This window comes from Diceros bicornis, chromosome 29, assembly GCF_020826845.1.
Source record: "Diceros bicornis minor isolate mBicDic1 chromosome 29, mDicBic1.mat.cur, whole genome shotgun sequence".
Taxonomy (NCBI): Eukaryota; Metazoa; Chordata; class Mammalia; order Perissodactyla; family Rhinocerotidae; genus Diceros; species Diceros bicornis.
This window is the reverse complement of record NC_080768.1, coordinates 42,671,546-42,694,571: the sequence shown is the minus strand read 5'-3', so window position 1 is coordinate 42,694,571 and position 23,026 is coordinate 42,671,546. Positions and strand designations below refer to the sequence as shown.

The 23,026-nt window shown below is 48.1% G+C and overlaps 1 protein-coding gene across 8 annotated transcripts in view; it reads right to left on the bottom strand.

The window, feature by feature from the left end:
• Nucleotides 1-20,994, bottom strand: part of LOC131394096 (ral guanine nucleotide dissociation stimulator-like) — a 34,393-nt gene extending 13,399 nt beyond the window's left edge. Inside the window, exons 1-9 of one of the 8 annotated variants that reach the window (XM_058525361.1) lie at nt 19,817-20,994; nt 19,388-19,701; nt 18,440-18,619; nt 17,927-18,029; nt 16,870-16,994; nt 15,518-15,589; nt 14,252-14,433; nt 13,629-13,711; nt 12,803-12,979 (exon numbers count right to left, since the gene is read on the bottom strand). In XM_058525361.1, coding sequence (XP_058381344.1) covers nt 13,681-13,711; nt 14,252-14,433; nt 15,518-15,589; nt 16,870-16,994; nt 17,927-18,029; nt 18,440-18,619; nt 19,388-19,701; nt 19,817-19,886 — 1,077 coding nt within the window. In that variant the 5' untranslated portion in view covers nt 19,887-20,994 and the 3' untranslated portion in view covers nt 12,803-12,979; nt 13,629-13,680. Of the gene's footprint in view, nt 1-12,802; nt 12,980-13,621; nt 13,712-13,920; nt 14,169-14,251; nt 14,434-15,517; nt 15,811-16,869; nt 16,999-17,926; nt 18,030-18,439; nt 18,620-19,387; nt 19,702-19,816 lie in introns of those variants that run through there. The other 7 variants (XM_058525360.1, XM_058525358.1, XM_058525359.1 and 4 more) reach the window with 7 other exon arrangements.
• Nucleotides 20,995-23,026: the final 2,032 nt, after the last annotated feature.

The window sequence follows — 23,026 nt, the reverse complement described above, 5'->3', positions numbered from 1 at the left end:
GATTCTATATTTAGCAGAACTCACTTTCATAAAGGAAGCAGAAGCCACAATAAGAGACCGCACACCTATTAGATAGCTAAAATTAAAAATAAAATTGCAAATACCAAGTGCTGGTGTGGACTAGGAGCAACTAGAACTAGGAATGCAACATGATAGTTGCATTTGGAAAACAGTTTAGCAGGTTCTTATAAAGTTAAACATACATTTATTATATAACTCAGATATCCCCCTCCTAGGTATTTACTGAAACAAATTAAAAACTAATGTTTAAACAAAAACCTTTGTGTGAATCTTTATAGCCATTTTATTCATAATTGCCAAAAGCTGGAAATAAACTAAGTGTCCTTCATCAGGTGAGTCGAGAAAGAAGCTGTGGTGCATCGGTACATTAGAATAGTACTTGGCAATAAAAAGGATAAACTCTTGATTCACCCAACAACATGGATGAATCTTGGAGGCATTTCTCTAAGTCTAGGCAGTGATATGTTAAAGATGCATATTGTAATCTGGACCAACCACTAAAAAATGCAAAGGTGTGTCACTTAAATGCTAATAAAGGAATTAAGAAGCAAAAAAAAAAAGGGTTTGTACAAGAATGTTCACAGGAGATGACATGCAAGACGAGCACACTGCGGGGCAACCACAGAGCAGAACGCCCTCAGCCATGCCAAGGAGCAAACGCTGACACACACATGCTGGGTGAGTCTCATCAACCTCGTGTTGAGGGAGGCAAGCTGGACAGAAAACAAAACACTTGGGATGATTTCAGCCAAGATGAACCTATGATGAAAAAACCAGAGCAGTGGTTGCCTCGGGGGAAAGAAAAAATTGCCTGGGAAGGAACAGGAAGGAGTTTTCTGGGGGTGATGGAACTATTCTATTCTTAAAGGGGTGAAGGTTATATGGGCATGTTTATTTGTCAAAACTGTACAGTTGAGAGTTGTGTCTTTCAGTGTGCGTACATCTTACACCCCCGACACACAAAGGAATAAAGAATAATAAAGTGAGGTGGGAATGGGATGGAATGTGGATGACACAAAATTGGCAGACAGTTAGTAGTTGTTGAAGCTGGGTGACGGGCCTACCATGCTATTTTGTTTATTTTGTATATTGTTTAAATTGTTCTGTAATAAAAAACCCGTATAAGAAGACAAACTCGATATACAGTGTTTGCTGGTAAGATATCGCTTACATTTTGGGAGGAAGGAGGGAGAAACGGATTGTTGGCACCGGAGTGAAGCTGGTGCTAGTTCTTGGTCACACAAGTGTGTTCACTTTGTAATAATTCTTTGAGGTTTACATGGATGATTTCTGCATATATTTCTGTACTCATGTTATACATCAATAAACATTTTAAATCCTTCATATTTGCACAAAGATCCTAACTCAATATCTCAGAATAACAGCAGTGTTTTGTTTTAAAGTGGAACACGTTCACTCATGACATCATCAGATGGATTTTAATACTTTCAAGTATCTATTAATGCCCTCATCCTTGCGTGGCCCCCTGGGTCTTTCCATTTTTGCCTCAATTTGGCAAGAGGCATGGCTTTGAGTTTTTATGAGGGGTATGGGCCCTTCAGGTGGGCGAGGTCCAAGGGAAGGATCTCTGCAGCGACCTTGACCACGGGAACCAGAGGGAGGATCATGTCAACCTGGAGGGATGGAGGGGATGGTAGGACAGGTGGCCTTGTAAAGGCAAATTCCAGAATCCAAGGCACTCATTATTTCCATTTTAGATATAGAATTTACCCTTCAAATACTGGCCAGGAAGTTTCCACGAGGGCTGCAAGCATCCTCAGCAATAGCCAGGCTGGTGAGCCCCACCCCTACCTGAGTGCTGGCCTCAAGGGATGTAGCCCAACCACACTGCGCATACTCTGGGGGGTGGGCAGGGCATAGAGAGTGGTCATGGTATAGAGAAGAGGCGGAATAGAGAGTGGGGTGGAGAAGCAGAGGGATGGGGACCAGGGGCGGGGGGACAAGGTGGGAGTTGGGGCCCCTAGCTGTGTATGCTGGGAGCTTTTGTCTCTTAAACGCTCCCAGCTGGGAGCTTGCAGGACCGCAGGACTACAAATCCCAGGAGGCTGTGAGCATGGGGCGGTGCCTAACCCTGGGGGGAGGAGCAGGGCTGTGTGCGCTTGGCCGAGGGACACACCGCCCTTGACTCAGGACTCTGGTCCTGCACCCGCTGCACGTGGACTGAATCCCAGAGGGATGCGACGGGACGAGCGGGACCAGGGAGTTAGGAGGATGTGGCGGCTGCATGGGCAGCCAAGGGCCTGCAGCGTGCAACTGGTTTTGTCCAAAATAGAAGTCGGACTCGTGCCTCTTCCACACCGCCTTCCTCCGTTGTTTGATTCCTCCTCCCACCTGCGTGCCTGTGGGTCTTTCCACAGCCCCCTACCAAGTCCAGGGCCAGGTGCTTCTCTAAAATGCTTATGGGAACTGGTTTGACATCCCAGAAACTTTCCACTTTGCCTGCTGCCCTCTGCCTTCTCTAGCCAAAGTGCCATCCTTTCATCAGCTTTTGAGAGAGATTCCCTCTTGTGGCTGGTCTTGCAAGTACAACTTAAGAGCTTTGCTGGGTGGTAACATTGGCTGTTGCTTGCCTTTTTCACAGGTGTGGAAGTTAAGGCATCTGTGAGGTTAATCACTGGTTTCCCCAGGACCGCGAAGAGCAGAGGAGAACAACCCAATTCCCAGGCAAGTATCTAGTAGGCCATTTTCACCAACGCATTCCAGGGCAGTGGCCTCCAAAGCAGCAACCTTAAGACGAGAATAGCTTAATCATTTTGCCCTTTAGATTGATCACCTAATCTCAGCTCAGGCCTGAGTGGCCAGTCTCTCAGGGACACGAGTGGCGACTCTGATCACTCAGGAAGAGACCAGTCATCCAGCTTTGGGAGAGGGATGTTCAAGGTAGACAGCACTTGGGCAGCATTTGAAACCCGTCAGATTTAACATCTCTGCTTTGGATTCTGGCAAGGTTCCCGCATAAACATGCCTAGGGATAGTCAGAGGTACCATATTCTTTAAAAATTGATTAGAGTTGTGAAAGGAACAGAGCATAAAATATCTTGCTTATTTGCAAAAGATAAAATGAAAGCAAGACCTTCCTGTTAATTTTTTTCTGCTCATTCTCTTAGCTGTACTGTACGTTTGAATGCAGAAACAAAAAACTTGAATAGCCAAATTCTCTTTTCCTGAGATTGGTAAATTAACTTAAATGTCTTATTGAAACCTGTGGAGGAATGGTTAGCAGCTTTCATGATTTATGTCGTCCCTAAAAATCTGGGCGTTGATCTACATGAAAAAAAGTCCCTCTTTATATTACACATCCCAATAGATTACATTTCCGATTCCTGAATGTGGGATATTATCAAAACAACTGAAAAACCTGGTCATGGAAACTGGACCCTGTCACTTTGTCAAGAATTTGCCTCTTTATGAATTAATGACACATGAATTCTTTAACATTTTTGTAAAGAAAGAATGAGAATGTGTGTAGTGTCTCTGAATGTGGCAAGATAGGGAAGTCTTGTTAGACCACATCCTCGGGTTCTTCTCTCGTGTTCAATAGGCCCAGGTGATAGTCCGTGTAGTCAGGTGCAGCGCCGCTCCCCCAGGCCCCAGTGTTCCATCCTACTCTGGCCTGTGCCCTCTTCAGGGGGTTCTGATGACACTGGTCCACAAGTGTTGGAAGGAGACATTGTAACATGAGAATATTCATCATCTTAAAACAAGGATTAATGGAGAGGAAAGTCTCAGGGTGTGTGTGCTCTGAAGCACTGCTGTTGGGATATGGCCGCAGTGACAACTGTGCTCCCAGCAGTCCCCACAATAGCTGTCTCAGGCGTTTGATCTCCTGGCGCAACCACAGCAGCTGTTGACAGAGCTGGGAACTCATCGTGGTTCAGTGTCTTCCATCAGATTTTGTCGCTCTGACCCTCCTCTGCTTGCCCCATTCCCACGCCTATCCGCTGTGTTGATTGCTTTGTAGTTGTTTCCTAGGAGCCACTGTGTGTAACTGTTTCACAGTGTCTTTAGGGACCCACTCTCACTACACGAGTCACTGTACAACAGCCCCTTATCCTGGTGTAGCCCGTGTTCGTCCTCTCCAGTGGAGCTGTGAAGAACCCTGCTTAGTCGGAGCTCCTCTCATTCTCATGCTGCTGGGGCTGCTTACGAAGCTGGGCATCTCATCTTTGGTCATCAACATTATTCTTTTCATCGATTTTCTGAAGTCAGAGACGACTTTGTTAATAATGTGACACTGATTGTAACAGACACTTTTATGTATCTTCCCCAACAGCTCTGTGAAGTAGGCCTGTGATCCCTATTTTACAGCGGGGGACACTGAGGCTCAGAGAGGTTGAGTAGCTTCCTTCACTTCACACAGTTTCTTGGTACATTTTGAGTCTCCACCTGCACCTCCGCCTCTCAGGTGTGTGCACTTAGCTGGTGTTCCACTTTGTGCCTCTCTGCCAGCCTCTCCAAAGGCACACGCCCCATCCTGAGTCCATTTTCTGCTTGATGGCAGTCACCCTGCACAAACCGGCCCCATGCAGGGAGTGGATTAGTCGGGCATGGTCCTCCAGCTTACCCTGGGGAGGTTCTAGGTTTCTTAGGAGAGCCGGAGCAGTGGAAGATACTGACCATCACTCACCTGGAAGGTTTGTTATGTAGAAATACTCCACTGAATTTTTGCAGGTGTCATGTCTTCTTTGTCTTCATTGTTTCTCTGGGCTTTCTCTTACAGTCCGTGCTGTGCAGTAACATACAGTACAGAGACTGGGGAACATAATGTTGTTGCCCTGCACCAAACGGTCACATTACTCATTTTTCTAATTATGAAAGAGTTACATACTGTAAAAAAAAAAGTCAAATTACCCAGATCTGTGTAGAGCAAAGTGAAACCTCCCCCATCCATCCCTTTCCCTGCAAACTCACTCCCCTACTCAGAAGGAACTATTGTTAAGAGTTTGCAGCTTATTCTTCTGGACATTTCCTATGAATTTATAAATACACATAAAGTTTTTTTAACATAAATGACATAACTACATCATTTTGCAATTTGTTGTTTCCCAAACCATATATCATAGATGTCTCTCCTTCTCAGTTCTCGCCACTCTAACTTAGTTTTTTAGAAGTTTTAGAGGTACTCCAAAGAACAGGAATACCATGATCTGTTTATCTCTTCTTTGATAGAGATGGGATTATGTCCAGTTTCACTATTATACATAATGCTGCAGTAAGATCCTTGTATGGAGTTTATTACACTGCTATTCAACTGCTCAATTTTCCTTGTTTCCTCTTGGTCAGAGACTATGATATATTTTTAACAATTTTATGGGAATTATTATTGTTATTATTATTATTATTTTTTGTGTGTGAGGAAGATCAGCCCTGAGGTAACATCCATGCCAATCCTCCTCTTTTTGCTGAGAAAGACTGGCTCTGAGTTAACATCTGTTGCCAATCCTTCTCCTTTTTTTCCCCCAAAGCCCCAGTAAATAGTTGTACGTCATAGATGCACATCCTTCTAGTTGCTGTATGTGGGATGTGGCCTCAGCATGGCCAGAGAAGCGACGTGTTAGTGCATGCCGGATCTGAACCCGGGCCACCAGTAGCAGAACACTTAACCACTAAGCCACGGAGCCAGCCCTATGGGAATTATTTTATAGGGAATTTAATTTTATCACTGAATAAAGACATTTATGGGGAAACTGGACTTTAAGGTCATCCATCTCAGTATTCTGGAGAAAAATCATGAAACTTAGAAGGTATGAGGCTTGCTCCATCACAATCTAACAAGTCATGTTAACAATTTAAAGTTTAATGTTTGAATAGCTACTACTCTCTCTGTCCAGAGGAAGAATGACTTTTTCTTGTCTAGAAAACTTCTGACTCCAGGGGCTCTCAGTTGTGCTTCAGAGAGGGTAAGATATTGGTGTTGTATCTGTTTCTCTTCAGCTGTAGGCTGCATCTTCTAAAGATCATAGAATTGAACATGGTCCAATAAATGTATATGATTTGGGTCAAAAATTCAAAGTAATGAACCCAAGATAGGAATCCATAACTTTGGTTCTTAATAAAGAATTTCCTTTGATATCCTCAAGTCTCTGTGATTACTGTGTATACATGAATGAAATATCCCTCTGTCCATTTCTTCAGTTGTTTCCATTGACTTTATGGATTTATCCTCTAATCCAGATTCTAAGTGTGAAAGAACATCTTGGTCCTTCAAAGAAAAGAAGCCATTGAAATTTGATTTTCTTTTAGCTCGCCATCCTACAAGTTTGAGGAATAAATTATCATGTAATGGTACAATGATTCTGAAATCTAATTTTCAATTAGAGGGGTGTAAGGGATGAATGAATGGTGGTTCATCCCCATGGTCAAGGGTATTGTACACGTGGACGTGTAAACAAGATTCAGGAAGCTGCTTCAGCCCTGTGACATCCCTGAGAACCACAGTGCAGGAGGATCTAGGCACACAGCCATCTGCCTCGATCTCCTGGGTTACATGTAGATCCAGGGGTCTTGAGAGTGGTGTCAGAGCAGCTAGCTTTTATCTATTTCTCCCCTTCCTTCTCTCCAGCTTATCTCAAACAGTCCTGACTATCATATTTTAAAGACCAATTATAGTTATTTACATGAACTGCTTGTTCATTATTGCAGAGTAATAAACAGGCATACCATTAAATATCATTTAATCTACCTAATTAAATTTGTTGTACCTTTTGATTGATTAGAACACTAAAGTTAGTTCAGAGTTTGCTATTCACCAAATGTGTTAATCTGCTTACAACTGCCATGTGCCTCATTCCTCTTAGAAGTGTATCTTTGGCCCATCACAAGATTTTAATGAATCAAATCATCATAAATTAAGATAATGTACTGTCTTTTGGATGATCGGGAGGCATATGGGTCCATTTTGGAAATATGCCCATCTGTCTTTGCTCCCCATGGGAAGTTTCTGGTCACTAGGTCTCCAGGTGGCTTGCACAAGCCCTAGGTCTATAAAGCTTGGTGCCTCTCCTTCTAATTGGGGTAGAAATAAAAGAGGTCAGAGAGACTTATTAAAGTTTTGGTTGCATGAAGTCTTCAATGAAGACCATCCATGCATATTGTTTTGGATAGCTCTCTGTTCCTAAGACTACTAGTTACTTTAAGGGCTTGTCTGGAACTGTCAATGGTCTGATATTTTACCTTACCTGCAAACGAATAAGTTAGCTACCATGGTCTTACAGATGCTGGCAAAAGATACGAGACCCATGGGTCAGAGACACAGGACTTAATGACACAGCAATGGCAGTGGCCAGAGTGTCAACATTTGCACTGGTTCACTAAATCCCACTTCCTACAGGATGATACACAGTGGGCGAGGAGACATGCAGAGGGTTGCAAGAACTCAGAGCTTAAGGAACTCAAATCTTCAATAACAGGCAGGAAGTCTGCTGACCTTTGGTCTGGGGAAGGGTGTTATTTTTATTATACTGGGGAGTAAGCAAGCCTGCCTTTTGCTCCAGAGGAGGCCACTATTTCTATCTTCCAAGGTTGTCAGCTCTACACACATTCTTGAAAAGATAACCTGGTTTTACTGGCTTTCAAAGGTAAGCTTGAATGAGACTTCATCATCATTCCGTTCTTCTGTTACCTTTATTGAGATTGTCCAAATATGCTCTTTTCTGTGTAAAGTTCACTAACTTTATTCATACATAAGGGTTGCTTTTGGTTTTATTTATTAAGTTAAAATTTTCTTATTAGAGCAAATGAGGAAACTATTATGGGTTGGATCTGAAGGTATGCTTTTCCAGGAAAAATGTGAAAGAAGATCGGTGGTCACAGAACTTTGCCACAAGGAGTTGATATCAACTTAAATGATTTTAATTTGAATAGTGTTTTGTACAACTTTCTTCCATCTTACTTCATCCTCTCTGCTTCCTGTAACTCTCATATGGGAATGAGGCAGTTTCAGGGATTCACTGAACTCATTTACAATATTAAAATGGTTTTTTCTGTTGTTTTTTTTTTTTTATTGAGGTAAAGTTAACATACTACATTAAATTAGTTTCAGCGGTACAACACAATGATTCAGTGTTTGTATAAATGTTGAAATGATCACCACAATAAGTCCAGTTATCATATGTCCCCATACATAGTTACAAATTTTTTTCTCTTGTGATGAGGACACGGCGTACTTCAAGGTGCAGAAGAATCAATGATGATGTCATACTTTTCCATATACAACTTGATGAATTTGGACATAAGTATACACCCTTGAGACTGTCACCACCATCAAGGCCACAAACATATCCATCACCTCCCAAAGTTTTCTCTCACCTCCTTTATTACTATTATTGTGTAGTAAGAACTCTTAGTATCTACACTATTAGCAAATGTGCTGTACGCAATACAGTCTCGTTAGCTGTAAGCACTATGCCATATCCTAGATCTCCAGAACTTATTTATCTTGATTACTGAAACTCTGTATCCTTTGATCATCAGCTCCCCATTTCTCCATCCCCTCAACCCCTGGCAACCACCATTCTAACTTCTGCTTGTATAAGTTTGACTATTTAAGATTCCACATATAAATGAGTATTTGCCTTTGTCTGTCTGCCTTATTTCACTTAGCATAACGTCTTCTAGGTCCATCCATGTTGTCAAAAATGGCAGGAACTCCTTCTTTTTTCAAGGTTGACTAATATTCCATTTCTTTATCCATTCATCCATCAGTGACATTTAGGTTACTTCCATATCTTGTCTATCGTGAATTAGCTACAATGAACATTAGAGTGCAGGTATTTCTTTGAGACCCTGAGTTCAATCCTGTGGGCATATACCAGAAGTGGGATTGCTGGATCATATGCTAGTTTTCATTTTTGGAGTAAGCTCCATACTGTTTTCCATAATGATTGTACTAGTTTACATTCCCACAAGGGTTCCTTTTCTCCACATCCTCACCAACATTTGCCATCTTTAGTTTTTTTGATAATGGCCATCTTAACAGGTGTGAAGTGATAGCTCATTGTGGTTTTGATTTGCATTCCCTGATGATTAGTGATGCTGAACACCTTTTCATACACCTGTTGGCCACTTGTATGTCTTCACTAGGAAAAGTCTACTCTGGTCCTTTGCCCATTTTTTAAGTTGATTTATCTTCTTGTTATTGAGCCAACACGAAAAAAGAGAACAAGATTTCCAGGCATTATGGATGCTTCCCAGTTGATGCAGATGGTTTTGTATTTACAGTGGTACCAAAATATCATGTTTCATGCTTTTTCTTCAGCTTGTTATAAGACCAGCAGTAGCTGCGGCATGGCAGATAATTGGGATCTTCTGGGTTTGGAGGTTTACAACATAAATGAGTGGTAATGAATTTTTCATTATTCCAAGGAAATTATTGAGATCATAGTCCATGGAATCCAGGATTGATAGGTGTAGGAGGAAATTAAGGTGAGGATCGGTGATCTGGCACTACTTCTGATCATGAGGCACAGGTATCTACTGTATGAGTGTTTGAATAAAAATATTAGAGATCAGGAATTTGTGGTGGGTGAATATGTTTTCTGAATTATTTACTTTTGAACATAACCATTTGGATTATGTGAACATCTGGGATATGGGAGTAAGTCGTTAACAGGGGGTGGTTGATAATATCACTATTGATTTAACTTCTATGAACACCAAGTGGTCAATGGATTAAGCAAATGAGTAATCAGAAAACACAGAAATGGTAGGATTTGGGATTTAGTAAAGGACTGGGGACCGACTGTCCTGAGAGGGAGTGCCAGGACTTATGAGGTTGAGAGTGACAAGGACAAGAAAAGAATAGAAACACACTCAAACAAGGAGGGGGTGTTAACAGGATGGGGGAGGAGAAATGATCTGGAGTAGCCTTGAGTTTTGACCTTGAGCTTTCTGTTCTTGATGCAAATCTGCCTGATGACATCCCGGGACAGAGGTCAGATCTATCCCCAGAGGATAGAGGGAGGGTGGAAGTACAAAACAGACAGGATAATTGTCCTAAAAAGGCAGGCTTCCTTTATCATTTGTCTCAATTTCATGATTTACTTTTGTAGGGTAAGAGGAAAAGAAGGATGATAGCCACGTCTTCACAGAGGAAGCAGCATAACTGTGGGATCCAGTCCAAACCAAAGCCTGGTTTAAACATCTCCATCCGTATGAGGATGTCCAGTGACATATTCAAGAGGCCGGTTCCTAGAATTCCATCCCATCCTGACAATGAAGGGTCTCTGGGAGGACACCTTGGACCAGCCCCACCAGGTTTGCTGGCCTGAGAGACCACAAGGACTCCAGGCCTGCAGCAATGCAGGACAACTGGTAACTCCTTTCAAGCTTGCCAAAGGGTTGCAAAACCTTGTACCTAGTCACACAGGTGAATCCCTTCCAGGTGTGCTCGCAGGTGGTCTGCACTCCAGGTCCCATGCCCACTCCTGCCGGTCTTCAGATTTGGCAGGGATGATTCCAGGAGCTGATCTGGGCATTCCACAGCTCCACTGCCAACAATTTCTGGCCACTGAGGAAGGTATCAGGAAGGAGGAAAGGGCAGTGAAGAGCACAGGAGAGAGACTGGTGATAGCACTGATGGCGGACAGACTAGCTAGTGAGGCAGAGAAAGTGAGGGGCCAAGAAGGCCGTCTTGACAGCAGATGAAATGGAGCAGGCACCTCAGTGAGGTCTCTTGGCAGCGTCCCTAATGTTTTTGTACTTTGAGCTCTTGAAACTTTGAAATATAACAATACGTTTCTTTTATTAAACTCTGCTGCGTGACAGAAAATATAGACAGTGGTTTCTTTCTGAGGTGAGAGGTTGAGTTGCAGGTGAGGAGAGAAAGATCTTCCTTTTTCATGCTGTTCTCTCATTTTCCTTTACTATGTACTTTATTTATTTGTACTTTCAAGTCAGCAGCGAGTTATCAACGTCACAGGATGATTCAGTTTTTCCCCATACAGTCATAGTAAAACCTACTTAAAGTGGATTATTCTTTTTGTGTAATATTCCAATAGATTCCAAAATATTATTTCCAAAGCACTTCGATGTCTATGTTCTCAAATTAGATATTTACTTCTAGGTCTCCATTTTTGTGTTCCTTCTTGCATGCTACTTCAGAGTTGCATCTAAGTAAATACCAGATTTCCCTCAGTTTTTTAGATCCATATGTGTTGGAAATTTGATTCATGAAGATGGACATGGCAGCTGGGGGATTATGCTATTATCAAGAGACCATTTTTCGGCATCAGTAATCTGACAAGAACTCACTGCTTGTTGAGATTTAATTGACTATTTGAGGAATCAAGCTTTCACTATTGGTACTTCTCTTTCTCTTTGGAGGGGAAGTATTGCCTTCCTAGTCTTTCCATTACCAAACCACTTTCCTGGGTGGCTGTGCCCTGTCAGGAAGGGCCTGGGATGCCGGGAACCAGGATTCATCCTCAGCTTCTGCCTGTCCTGAGAAGGCTTCCCTGGCAGAGTCCAGCCTGTGTGTCTGGGTGACACTTGCAGCCATCAGAAAGGAGGCGATAACTCACAAGTGCCAAGCGATTCATCTGGCTCTTGTCTTACAGGGTGTTTCCAAGGGAAGAGGTTCAAAATGCCACTTGGTAACCCCTTGACATCTCCTGGTCACGGGGTGAGTTCTCGGTGTGAGGTCAGAGCAGTGTCTATTCACCACCAGATGGGAAGCATTTCAGTATTTTAATTGGTAAGGCTGTGTTCATGCACGACCATGGATCATCAGTTCCGTGGCATTTCCTGCTGGACCACCCCACACCCCTGTCATGCCTCATTTTTCAAAGCTCCAAACAGGGTTCACAACCCATCAGGTGGTTGTAATGTAACCACAGCACAAGACAGGGGAAAAAAACACAACCACCCAAGGGTGACACACTTTAATGGCTCGGGCCAAATTGCCCCATTTGGATAAGTTGGCAACATCAACACTGAGTATGTAAACTGGAGGACTGTCTAAGACCATGGACCTCAGAATGACACGGCCTCAGATGTCACCTGGACAGCAAGGGACAGTGTGGGGTCACTCACTGGTCAGGATTATGGTCTCTTATCCTGGCAAAGTAGAGCTCACCCGGGATCCATCAGGCCAAGCCAGGGAGGAGGCTGGGGGCCTTCTAGGGAATTTCTGCCCTAAAGGGAATTGCATAAGGAAGGCAGGTGTGCTGGAAATCCTGGTTCACAGAGAGCGGTCGGTCGTGTTTATGGAATGAGGCCCAGTGGTAGACTTAAAGCTGCGTCACAGATCTTCCCATTGGATACAAAACAGCAGGAAACAGAATTCACAGTCCTGGACATGGACCCCAGCAGGATTCAATTCTAGGTCAGTGGTGAACATGGAGGCACTAGAGGGGTATCAGGAGGGAAAGTCCTGTCTGCCTTTAGTCCATTTGCAAATTACCTTTTCGGGCCTTGTCCTCTCCACATGCATGTTTTGATCTTTTTACATTGTTTTCCCCACTTACAGCTGATGCAATTCCAGAGATTGAACTAGAAAACTACAAGTTCCTAAAATTTGGTCAAAAGAAACCTCAACAGGAGAAGCAGAAAACATTCCTTCTTCCTCCAGAATGTAGAAAGGCACCCCCTGCCTATGGCACGACCTGGTCCTGGGTAGTGCTGTTTTAAAGACATCCACATTTCAGTGGTTGTTGCTTTGCCTGTGAAAGTACCATTAACCTTTATATCCCAGGAGAACGGGCCGGGGACAGTGTCCGCCCCTGGAGGAGCTGAATGATACTGAAATGAACTTGTCCTCCGGAGTTAGGGGGAATTGGGAGTGATGTCACTAGCCAAAAAAGGGGCTGGCCTTTCTCCCTTCTCCAACATACAATAAGTTGATGACTCAGAAGAGTTCTTGATTCAAGGAGAAATGTGAGATTCTGTGTCTCACTCACATGCCTACAGAAAGCGACAGAACCACACCACAACTCCCAAGCTGTAAAGGGAACAGGACTTTAATATAATGTTCAAATATGTCATTTATTATTTACAACAAATAACCACTGTTTCTCCCCAATGGGTGAGTAGGTGCTGAGGTAGAGATGTCAGGGAGCTGGGATGGGGTCATCCCTTCTCTCTTGGGCTTCAGGGGACCCCAGGAATCAGCTTACAATGCTCCCCTTCCCATCAAATGGGAGGAGCTGACCCTGTGCATCACAAGCATCCCAGCTGTGTCCCCGCTGCTGAGGATGGGGCTGTGATCGGCCACTGGTACGGGGTTTGGGGTTGGGGCCTGGGGGCTGAGTAGAAGAGTAGGGTTATCTTGCGTGGCCTCCCTCAGAATCATGGCCCCCCACCATGTCCCCACTGCACTGGGTGCTCCAGACCCTGTGCTCAGTGCTGTCAGCCACCAGTACCCCATTCGTCCCTGCCACGTGAGCCATCATTTAGTATCACCTATTTCACAGAGGGGGAAACGGAGTCTCAGGAAGCTGAAGAGAGTCACCCCAGTCACAGGACTGGTCAACAGTGGAGCTGGGATCCCAGTGCCAGCTATCCGACTCCCCAAGGCCACGCTTAGCCCAAAGCCTTACTGAACCCCTAGGAGTCAGTCACCCCAGGCCAGACACTCACTCACCCCTGACCTTGATGATGGCCGGTTCTTCTTGGCCTTGCGTACTCTGCAGCCAAGTAGGTCTAGCGCTCTGGCTGGCAGGACAAGCTGTAGCTACAGGACAGAGAGACACTTGTGAGCCTACCAGGAACCACACCTCAGGGGTCCCCCCACTGCCTGCCCAGCAGCTGGAGTCTGGGTGTCCCAGAGATCACCATGTAATAAGGCCGGGGGATGAGTGGGGCACCATGGAGACAGGCTCTCTGGGCTGGCCAACAGGGAGAGTCCACCCCTGCCTTCACCCAACTCCTGCCCGGCCTCACCTCTCATTCTCGTTGAGCAACTCCATGTCCTGGAACGAGGCCCCAAATCGCTCCCTCGGGCTCTAGGTTGCAATTCTTTGCAGCCTCCTGGAGCAGCAGGATCTCCCTCATGACTCGGTATTCCTGGGACCAGAGGGAAGGAGAGGATGCAGACAGGGCCTGGGTGGGGGATGCTGCAGTGGTCTTGTTGGAGGTGAGGAGTGGGGCAGGGGACCAGTCCTGGAAACCATCCTTCACTCCAGTTCCATCCAGGATCTACCAGTTCTCAGAATGGAATAATCAGCCCCTCCTCCAGGAAGATTTCCTTGATGCCATTCTCCCCTCAACCCACTCGCCAATTGGATGGGTCTCCCACTTCTCTGGTATCAAACTCTTCCATTCAATGTAAGATACAGCGGGTGGAGCCAAGGACTGTTCTGCCCAGAAGGTCTCTGATTTCCACCTCCTTCCTCTCCCCTGCAGGGAGTGCCACAGCTGCTCCTCAGTCCTCTTCTCAAGGTTGATCCCATTCCCCTGGAAGGTAGACAGCCAGAGTTCATCAGACAAAGACCCCTAGCCTGACTAGCTCCCTATGCCCACCCCTTCTCATGTTGCACTACTGCCAGATCCCCAGAGGGGGCCGGGCATGCAGAAAAAACAGGACTTGGACCTAGGCTTGGCTCTGGGCTCCAGAGGAGGAGGACATGGGGGTGTAACTGAGGGACCTGGCAGCACAACTCTCTCTGATGACAGACTTGGAGGCTGAGGCTTCAGGCAGAGGGGACTGCTCAGGCACTTATGTGCTGCCTGACTTGGGGGGGCCCGACTTCTTTCTCCCTTCATGGGCAACATGGGAGTTACAGGCTGAGTCCAGCTCAGATAAAACCTCACGCAGCTCTGCCATCAGGCAACTCTGAGCTTCCCCAGCCTGGGTAACTGGAATGGGTTTCTCTGGCAGAAATTCTGTTCACTCATCGCTAAAACAGGCCTGATGCCCCAGCTCCCAGGGGTGGCTGCGAGGCTCTCATGAGAGGAGATGTGCCAAGTGTTGAGAACTCAGAGCTCAGTTCGGGGGCTCCCGCATCCCAAGGCTCAGAATCCTGGTCCTTCCTGCCTAGTCCTCAGGTGCACCCACCTCGAAATAGTCACCCATCGCCAGGTGCAGCATCAGCAGGTCACTGAGCAGAGTTCCAAGATAGGGGACAACACCTTGTGACATCGGGGTGTGGGTGGGATGAACCTTTGCTCTCAAGTCGACCCCATGTAGACCCTCTCCTGAAAAGTCCCCACCCTCAGCCACCTGGCCCACCCCAGGGTTCCCACGAGGAGCAGCCTAGGACCCTCAGCAGCCTCCCGTCAATTCCTACTCCCTTCACACCCCAAGAACACCACACTCCTCCTCCTCACCTCCCAGGGCCGGCTTCTGGCAAATCACAGGGTGTGCAGTCCCTTGCCCTCCCCAAAACACACTCATCCTGCACCAGCTCTTCCAGGCCCTCCTCTTGGTCACTTCTACTGGGGGATTCAGACACTGTGGCACCAAGATGAAGGGCCCTCATCTTTTGGTTTGAGGCCTCCAGCTGGGAGCACAGAGACCCTCCCCCACAGGCACACTAACCTGCTGCTGCTGCTGCTGCTTCTGCACTCTCTGGGGGTTGCTCTCTGGGGGAGCAAACGTGGAGGGCCCCTCCTGTCAGGGTCGAGGACAGTGTCAGTGAGGCCATACTCCCCTCACCCCATTTCTCTCCAGCACCACTGGCCTCCGACACTGGACATCTGACTTGAGTCAACTGGTACCAATGTCATTCCATCCTCCAAGGTCTTGTGATTCCAGAACAAGCCCAGCTCCAACTCTCACTCTGGGTGTGAGCTTGGGCTTGTGGCCTGGCCTCCTTGAGCCTGTTTCCTCATCTGGAAAGTGTGAGAACTCCGGCTACCACACAGGTTCTCATGAGGACTCAGTGTCACAAGACTGTCATCGTTGTTCTGGCCCTCACCCCTCCAGGTGGAGTAGGCAGAAAGCTCCCACATTCCTTTCCTCCCTCTTACCTCAACACCACCCTGTGAGGCCTGCACCACACAATCACCATCCCTCCATTTCCCTGATGAGGAGACAGAGGCCCAAACATAGGCAGTGTGTTGCTCAGGGGCCCACAGAGGAGAGGCTGCTTGCCCCTCTCAGCCAGAGGCCCTGTTCCAACGTCCTCGCCTAACCCCCAGCCCCACCACTGACAAGAGTCCTGTCCCCTGAGCTCTCAAAGCTTGGTCCTGGGCTGAGTCATGGATGGAGAGGACGGGGTGTCTTGGGAGTCTGGTTGAGTGGATCTTGCCTGGCCCAGTCCCGTAGAGTGTCTGGCCCCCAGGCTGGGCCAGAGGCCATGCCAAAGCCTTCTCCTCCCCAAGGAACCCCTCAGGACATTCCCCTGCACTGAATTTTTTTTTTTTTTTTTTGTGAGGAGATCAGCCTTGTGCTAACATCTGCCAATCCTCCTCTTTTTTTGCTGAGGAAGACTGGCCCTGGGCTAACATCCATGCCCATCTTCCTCCACTTTATATGGGACGTTGCCACATCATAGGTCGACAAGCAGTGCGTCGGTGCGCAACCGGGATCCGAACCGGCGAACACTGAGCCGCCGCAGCGGAGTGCGCGCACTTAACCGCTTGCGCCACAGGGACGGCCCCTGAACTCTTTCTTTATCCACTCAAGAACTGGACCTCCAAGGTGCCACCTCTGATCAACAGAGAAGGGGATGACAGGACATTTTGATTCCCCGTTTACATGAAGCTCCTAAGGTCCTTTCAGCAGGATCCATTAAGAATCCATCAGTTGCCTAGACGCTTCTCATAAGCCACCGGGGGCATATGTCATTGCCAACCAGGCACTCAGGTTAGACTCCTGTGGTTGACTCAAGTGAAGTGACTGCTCTAGGGGTCCAGTGGGGAGTCCCAGAATGCACACACATCTCTCACCTGAGGATGAGCAGCCTGTTTTTCCACCTGGACCATGGGAATCCTCTGCCACGCACATCCCTGGGGCAGGCAGGGTGCAGCCCCTTGGAGATGTGGTGAAGATAGAAGGAGCAGCAGGGTCCTGGCTTCCTCAGGATAGGTTTAGGCTGAGGGCTAAACCCACCCCAACCACCCAACAGCCTGGAAGAAGCTACATCCAGCAGGATGGACATACATGGAAGCCAGAGACCTGTTGATGGCGCCAGCTCGGCAACTCCTCGTGGAACCGCCCAGCCAACACTATTGTGTCCCATGACCAGGGCCTCCCGCCCACAAATGGCACCCCACCTTCCCATGGGCAGAACAGATCCCTCTACTTGTTAATCTGCATGAGATAGACGGGAATGTTTCAGAGAAAGTTCAAGGGAGAAACTATCAAAACCACAGCCTGCCCAGTGTCCCTCCTCCGCACCCCTCCTCTCTTTCCAGACCCCCAGCCTCCACTCTACCTTGATCATCAGGTCTCTGCTCAAGGACTTGTCTTGACTATTTAGTTCCTTAAGATTTTCAGAGCTCTCTCTCAGGAGAGGGGAAAGAACGAGGGATAAATTTAGGAATAATGTGAGGGGTCTGAATGCAAATCCCTTTTCTTTGCAAACCCAAGAGATTCAAACTGCCTGAAGGAGTGTTCTCACTGGGCTCCTCTGAGCGCTAAGGTCTCATGGTACTGGGAGGGGGCTCTCCTGTTGGTCACTGGGATCTCCACTCCCCAGTTCTACAGAGCAGCTCTGTTTTGACTGCTTTGAGTTTCAACTGGGCATAGAGTTCTGTTGCTATAAACACTTGAAAATCTCCAATTTGGCTCAACTTACTACCTGACACTTAGGGAAGCCAAGTCCTAAAGCAGAACTGGTGCACTAAGGACCCCGGAAGGTTTAGAGACCCCCTGCCGAGGCCCAGGCCCTGTCCCCAGCATTTGCTGCCTCCCAGGAGTTCCCAGCTGACTGAGGGGCCAATGGCAGACATACAAGAGATCCCCCATCCACCCTGGTCCTCCTATGGAGAGAGGCCTACCCACCGGGAAACTTCCCCCGTGTGTTCTTCAGGTGGCTTGTGAAGGTTTTCTGTAGAGCAGAGTTGACAGTGCAGGACGAGAAGAAGTTCTTCAGGATCTCGAACTCCTGGGGAAGGGAAGAGAATGAGCTGTGAGGTGGGGCACTGTAGCCCAGCTTGCTCTAGCTTCAGTACCCTTCTATTTAAATCTCCCCTCCTGGATGAGACAGATGCTCAGGGAGTCCCAGAAGGGCACATTTAGGACCCAAAGAGTAACACTCACAGGGAGCAGGATTTTAGCTCAACCCAGGGAAGGAGCCAGGTAGGAAGTGAGCATCCTCTCACTGGGACCTGGAGTTAAAGTCAGCGGGCCCCTGGCAGGAAGGGCCTAGGGACTGTGCAGGGGCTTAGACCACACACTGCAATCCTGGGACCTGATAAATGTGGAGAGGCAGTTTCTAAGGCTTCAGAGAGGGGCTCCACTGGGCCTCCCACAGCACACCTGGGCCACCTGGATCCAGCGCTCCACCACCCTCACCCTGTCCTGGGCTGTCATGCTCGGGTCCCCGAGGCAGGGGATGATGAGGAAGCTGGCCACCCTTCTGACGTGGTCGACGGTGGCCTGGAGGTTGGGTGTCTGGTGCTCATTGCCGGGCTTGTTCCTCTTGCCCCACGTGGAGCCCAGGCATGGAGAGGACACCACCTTCTGGAAGAGCTCCTGGAGAACAGGGGGAGTGTCACCGAGCCCTGTCACACCCCAGGTCTGTGTCTACAGCCCCCAAAATCCCACACAGGAGTCACAGTTTAGAGCTGAAGCTCAGAAAGCTCAGGATGTGGCCTGAGCCTTGTAAGAGTCCCTGGCTTTTCTTCTCTGTCCACTGAGGACACCCAGCACAGGATGACCCAGGACCCAATACTGGCAAGGAAGGGAGAGGGGCATTTGAACCCAGCCCGTCCTGGCTAACTCCAAGCTCCAGATGATGGCTCAACTAGGCTCATCCCAAGAGGGCATCTTCCAATACGCTGATCCCCCCTCTGGTCCCACTCCACATTCTGATGCACATCCTCACGTGGCAGCTACACCCACAGGCCTTGTCTGTCTCCCTTGTAGTGGAGTACACATCAGGCGTCTAATAAGTCCTGAGACCGTTGAGCCTCCTGAGCAGACGGTTGGGCCACCAGGGTCCAGGCTGTACACAGTGAGCCCTCCCCGAACAGATGGGCCAGGGCCCACCCAGCTTTCCGTCTCTTCTACCTCATGGAGTTGGCACAGTCACTCTGTGCAGCAGGTCCTCTTAATGTCCACCTCCATGGTCTGCAGGTGGACAGCAAAGGCTTGGGTGTTCAGAAAGTTGCCCAGGTCTTATGATTGGTAAAGGGTGGAGCCTGGATTTGGGCCCAGATCATAGGAGTCTGGATCAGGTCTGGGGCAACGATAGCAGAGAGAAGGCCTGCCCCACACCACCCTGAAAGCCCAGCTGCTCACCGCATCCATCATGGTAAACTGCTCCACCACCAGCTTAGGAGGGAAGGCCATGAGATTAAGCTTCTCATGCTCCTTAAGAGCCACAGGTGGAGATGGACTTCTCACTAGAAATGATGGTCCAGGTGACTCCAGCTCAGCAGCTCCCACTCCTGCTGGAGCCCATGTTGGCCCTTGCTCCACCTCCAACACTGCTGGTGGAGGGGACACTGGCTCCAGTGCTAGAGGGGGTGGTGTCAACGGAGCTGGAGCCAGCTCTACCTCCACCACTGCCCTCTGCTCTTCTTCTGCCGCTGGCTGGATCTCTGCAGCTGACGCTGGAGTGGGATAAAAAGAAAGATTCACCCACATAGCTGACTTTCCATGTGTCCTTCTAAACACAGGAAAGATCCCACTCCCTTCCAGGAATACCTAGCCTGCAGTCCCCCTTACCATCTGGCTCTGCCTCAGTGGCCTCCAGAAGCTCACACCGGACAAGGGTAAGAGGGTCACGGCAGCTCATCTCCTAACCAGGCAAGATGACATTCATGTACATCCCCTTTAGCTTAAAAAAGGGACAGCCTGAGTCTGGTCCCTCCCTAGTTCTAGTCCAACCCCGTCATCTCAAGCTCCTGAGTGTGGAGACCCTCTGCTCCTGCTCTCATCTCAGAGCAGCACTGCAAAGTGTGGGTGGCCTCATGTACCTGCCCCTTGTCTAGTGAGTTGGTGGAGTTGAAACCATTGGGCAGTTACTCAACAACCTCCTGAGTGGAGTTCTGCAAAGACTGCCTGGGAACTGGGCCAGAAGAAATCAGGGGCTGCCTGCACACTGCCACTGGGGCCAACCGCCAAGAGAATATCTGTTCCTCAGTTCAGGCACAGAGGGGCATCCCTGCAAAGAACTCTGGTCAGGGAGGGAAGGAGATGAATCCTCTAGTGCTCGGTAACAATATGAGTAGAGGAGCTCACCTTCTCATGCTGCCAGGCATGGCCTGAGGTATGAACATGACCTAGCTGTTAGGTTTCCGACACCTAACAACCAGCTCCTGCTCAGGAATGACCCGCCCCTTATGTCCTGCCTTCTCTCCTCCTCACAGACACATGCACACACACACACACACAAAGAGGGGCAAGGGGTGTGGGGCTGATCAGGTGGGATCACAGCTGTGCCCTGGCCTGCACTAGCCTCTCCTGGGCTGCCCCGTGTTACCTTTCACTGCCTCCTGCCAGATGCCCAGAGGCGTCAAGAATTAAGGCTGAGCCAACATCGCCAACTACCAAAAAGATTCTCTTTCTGGGATTTTTTGAGCCCAGATCCTCCAAAAGTTGGGAAACAACAACAAAACATCTTTGCCTGTTGACTGTCTCCAATCAAGTGAGCTGGATGGGGCAATGTGGGTGCCTGGTTACCAGAGTTCTAAGATCTGTTGAGGTCTATGACCCCACGTCATCTCTTGAACTGTACACAATGAGACCACATAGCCCTACCCACAGGTCCCTGGAAACCTAACTAGGGACCTAGTTTTGAGGAGACAGAGATGAATGCAGACCTCCTTTTCCTTACTATTTCTTCATCCTGGGATAGTCCCTGTGCCTCTCAGGTCCTCCAAAGTCTCTAAACCTGCACCATGGGAATCAAGCTAGAATCTACTTCCTAGGGACATCACCCGGTGTATATGAGATAATATCTATTACCCCTGTGGGCAGGTGTCACATGTACCTAAGGCACAAACTTAGAGATGGAAGAATAACAAGGAGGGGTGGGATGTAGTACAGAACACCACTCAAAACAGGCCTGGGCTCCAAGAATGTGATATTGGGACAGTCACTTCCAACTTGGCCTCATTTTCAGGTCAACACCATGAGGGTGTTGCAACTAATGGAAATTCAGATATTGCCATCTGTGGCATAAAACCATTCAATTGTTTCCTGTTTTATGGAGAATGAGACTGAAGTGCCTCATCTTGGCCTATGAGGTGGGCATCCTCCACAGTGGTACCCAGTAAGCCCCACCCATGTTATACACATCCCCGTGGAACCACAAAGAGGTTAGTAACTGGCTTCTGAACAGAATAAGAGCCAAAGTGATGGGATGTCTTTTCTAAACTTTAACTAAAAAGGTCTCTCACTTTCTCTTATTCCCTCTCTCATGTGCCATCTCTCTCTCTCTCACTCTGTCAAATCCCTGGAAGTGAGGAATCAAATACTGGTGTATTGGGGCTGCCCAATGTGGAGGCACATTGAGGAGAGAAGCAAGGGAGTGCCTGGGCCAACAGACAGAAAGGAACTCAGGCTCTCAATACAAAATGAATCCTGAAGGCTGAGAGTGAACTTGTGGGCCAGTCCTCCCCTAGTCGAGCCTCAGTTCAGGCCACAGCCCCAATCTGTTAAACTCACTGAGACAGAGGCACCCAGCTAAAACATGCCTGATTGCTGATCCACACAAATTGTGAGATTGTTAACATTTGTTGTTTTGAAATGCAAGGTTAGGGGCAATGAAGTCAGAGAGGGAAAGGTAACGAACACAGCCTACCAGGCCCTGGCCCTACCTTCCACCCTAGCTCCTGTTCTCTTCTCCCAGCCTCCCTCCAGTTGCATTGGCCACCTTTCTAACCTCCTCTGGCCAAACTCACTTCTGCCTGTGAGACTCAGGACCAGTGGTGCCATCTCCCTGACACACTGCTCCCAGACTTGTGCAGGGCTGACTCCCTCTTGTCATTCTGGTCCCAGAAAATGTCACCCTAGAGAGGTCTTTCAGACCCTCCTACCCAGTGACGCCCAGCCCTCCCTCACAGCCCCCTGATGTGTTTCTCTACAGCGCTTGCTCTTTTCTTTCTCATGTCTTTGCTTTTGTCCATTTCCCCTCTAGACTGTGAGCTCCTGGCAGGCAGGGACCACTTGGTCATTTTCATCCTGCACTTCAGCCCACCAGGGCACCTGGCACAGGGTGAGTGCTCAGGACACAGCTGCTGAATGAGTACATGGGTAGATCTTGCACCCCACCCCCTGCTTTTGACCAACTTTCATTGTGGAGATGAACACTAGTAATAGGAGGTACAAGTTGTTTCTGAGGCAGGGGGACAGCCAGAAAGACCTCTGGTTGACTCTTCGCTGCTCCAGGAGCTCAAGAAAAGTTCAGTGGACACCAAGTAAATTCCAGGATTACAGCAGAATGACTTGATATATATATATTAGGTAATGGTTACCAAAATAAGTTTAGAGTCACTCGCTGCATGCACTCCACTTTATACAGGAGGACCCTCACTGAGATCTTCTCTCCTGTTCCTAATGCCTACACAAAGGGAGGATGGGCTCATCACAGTTCTGGGTGCCCACAGAGGTGGACTGCAGGACCCCAGTCCTGTGATCCCCAGGCTGGGCCAGGGATGGATCTGGAACAGGTAGACACCTAGGAACCTTAGGGATTCCTCTTCCCATCTCTGGGCCCCTGTGCACGAATCTAGGAGAACGGATGCTACTGCCCCGTGGGAGAGCTGCCTCCAACCTCTCTCCCTCCTGCCTCTTGTCACTTCCCCGGTGTCAGCTCCTTCTTGACTGCACCTCAGTGTTCTCCATATGAGAAGTCAAGTGTGAGGGAGTGTGCCTGTGCAGGTGTGATGATGAGGAGAGGAAAATGACCCCATATGGAAAGGGGTGGGCAGC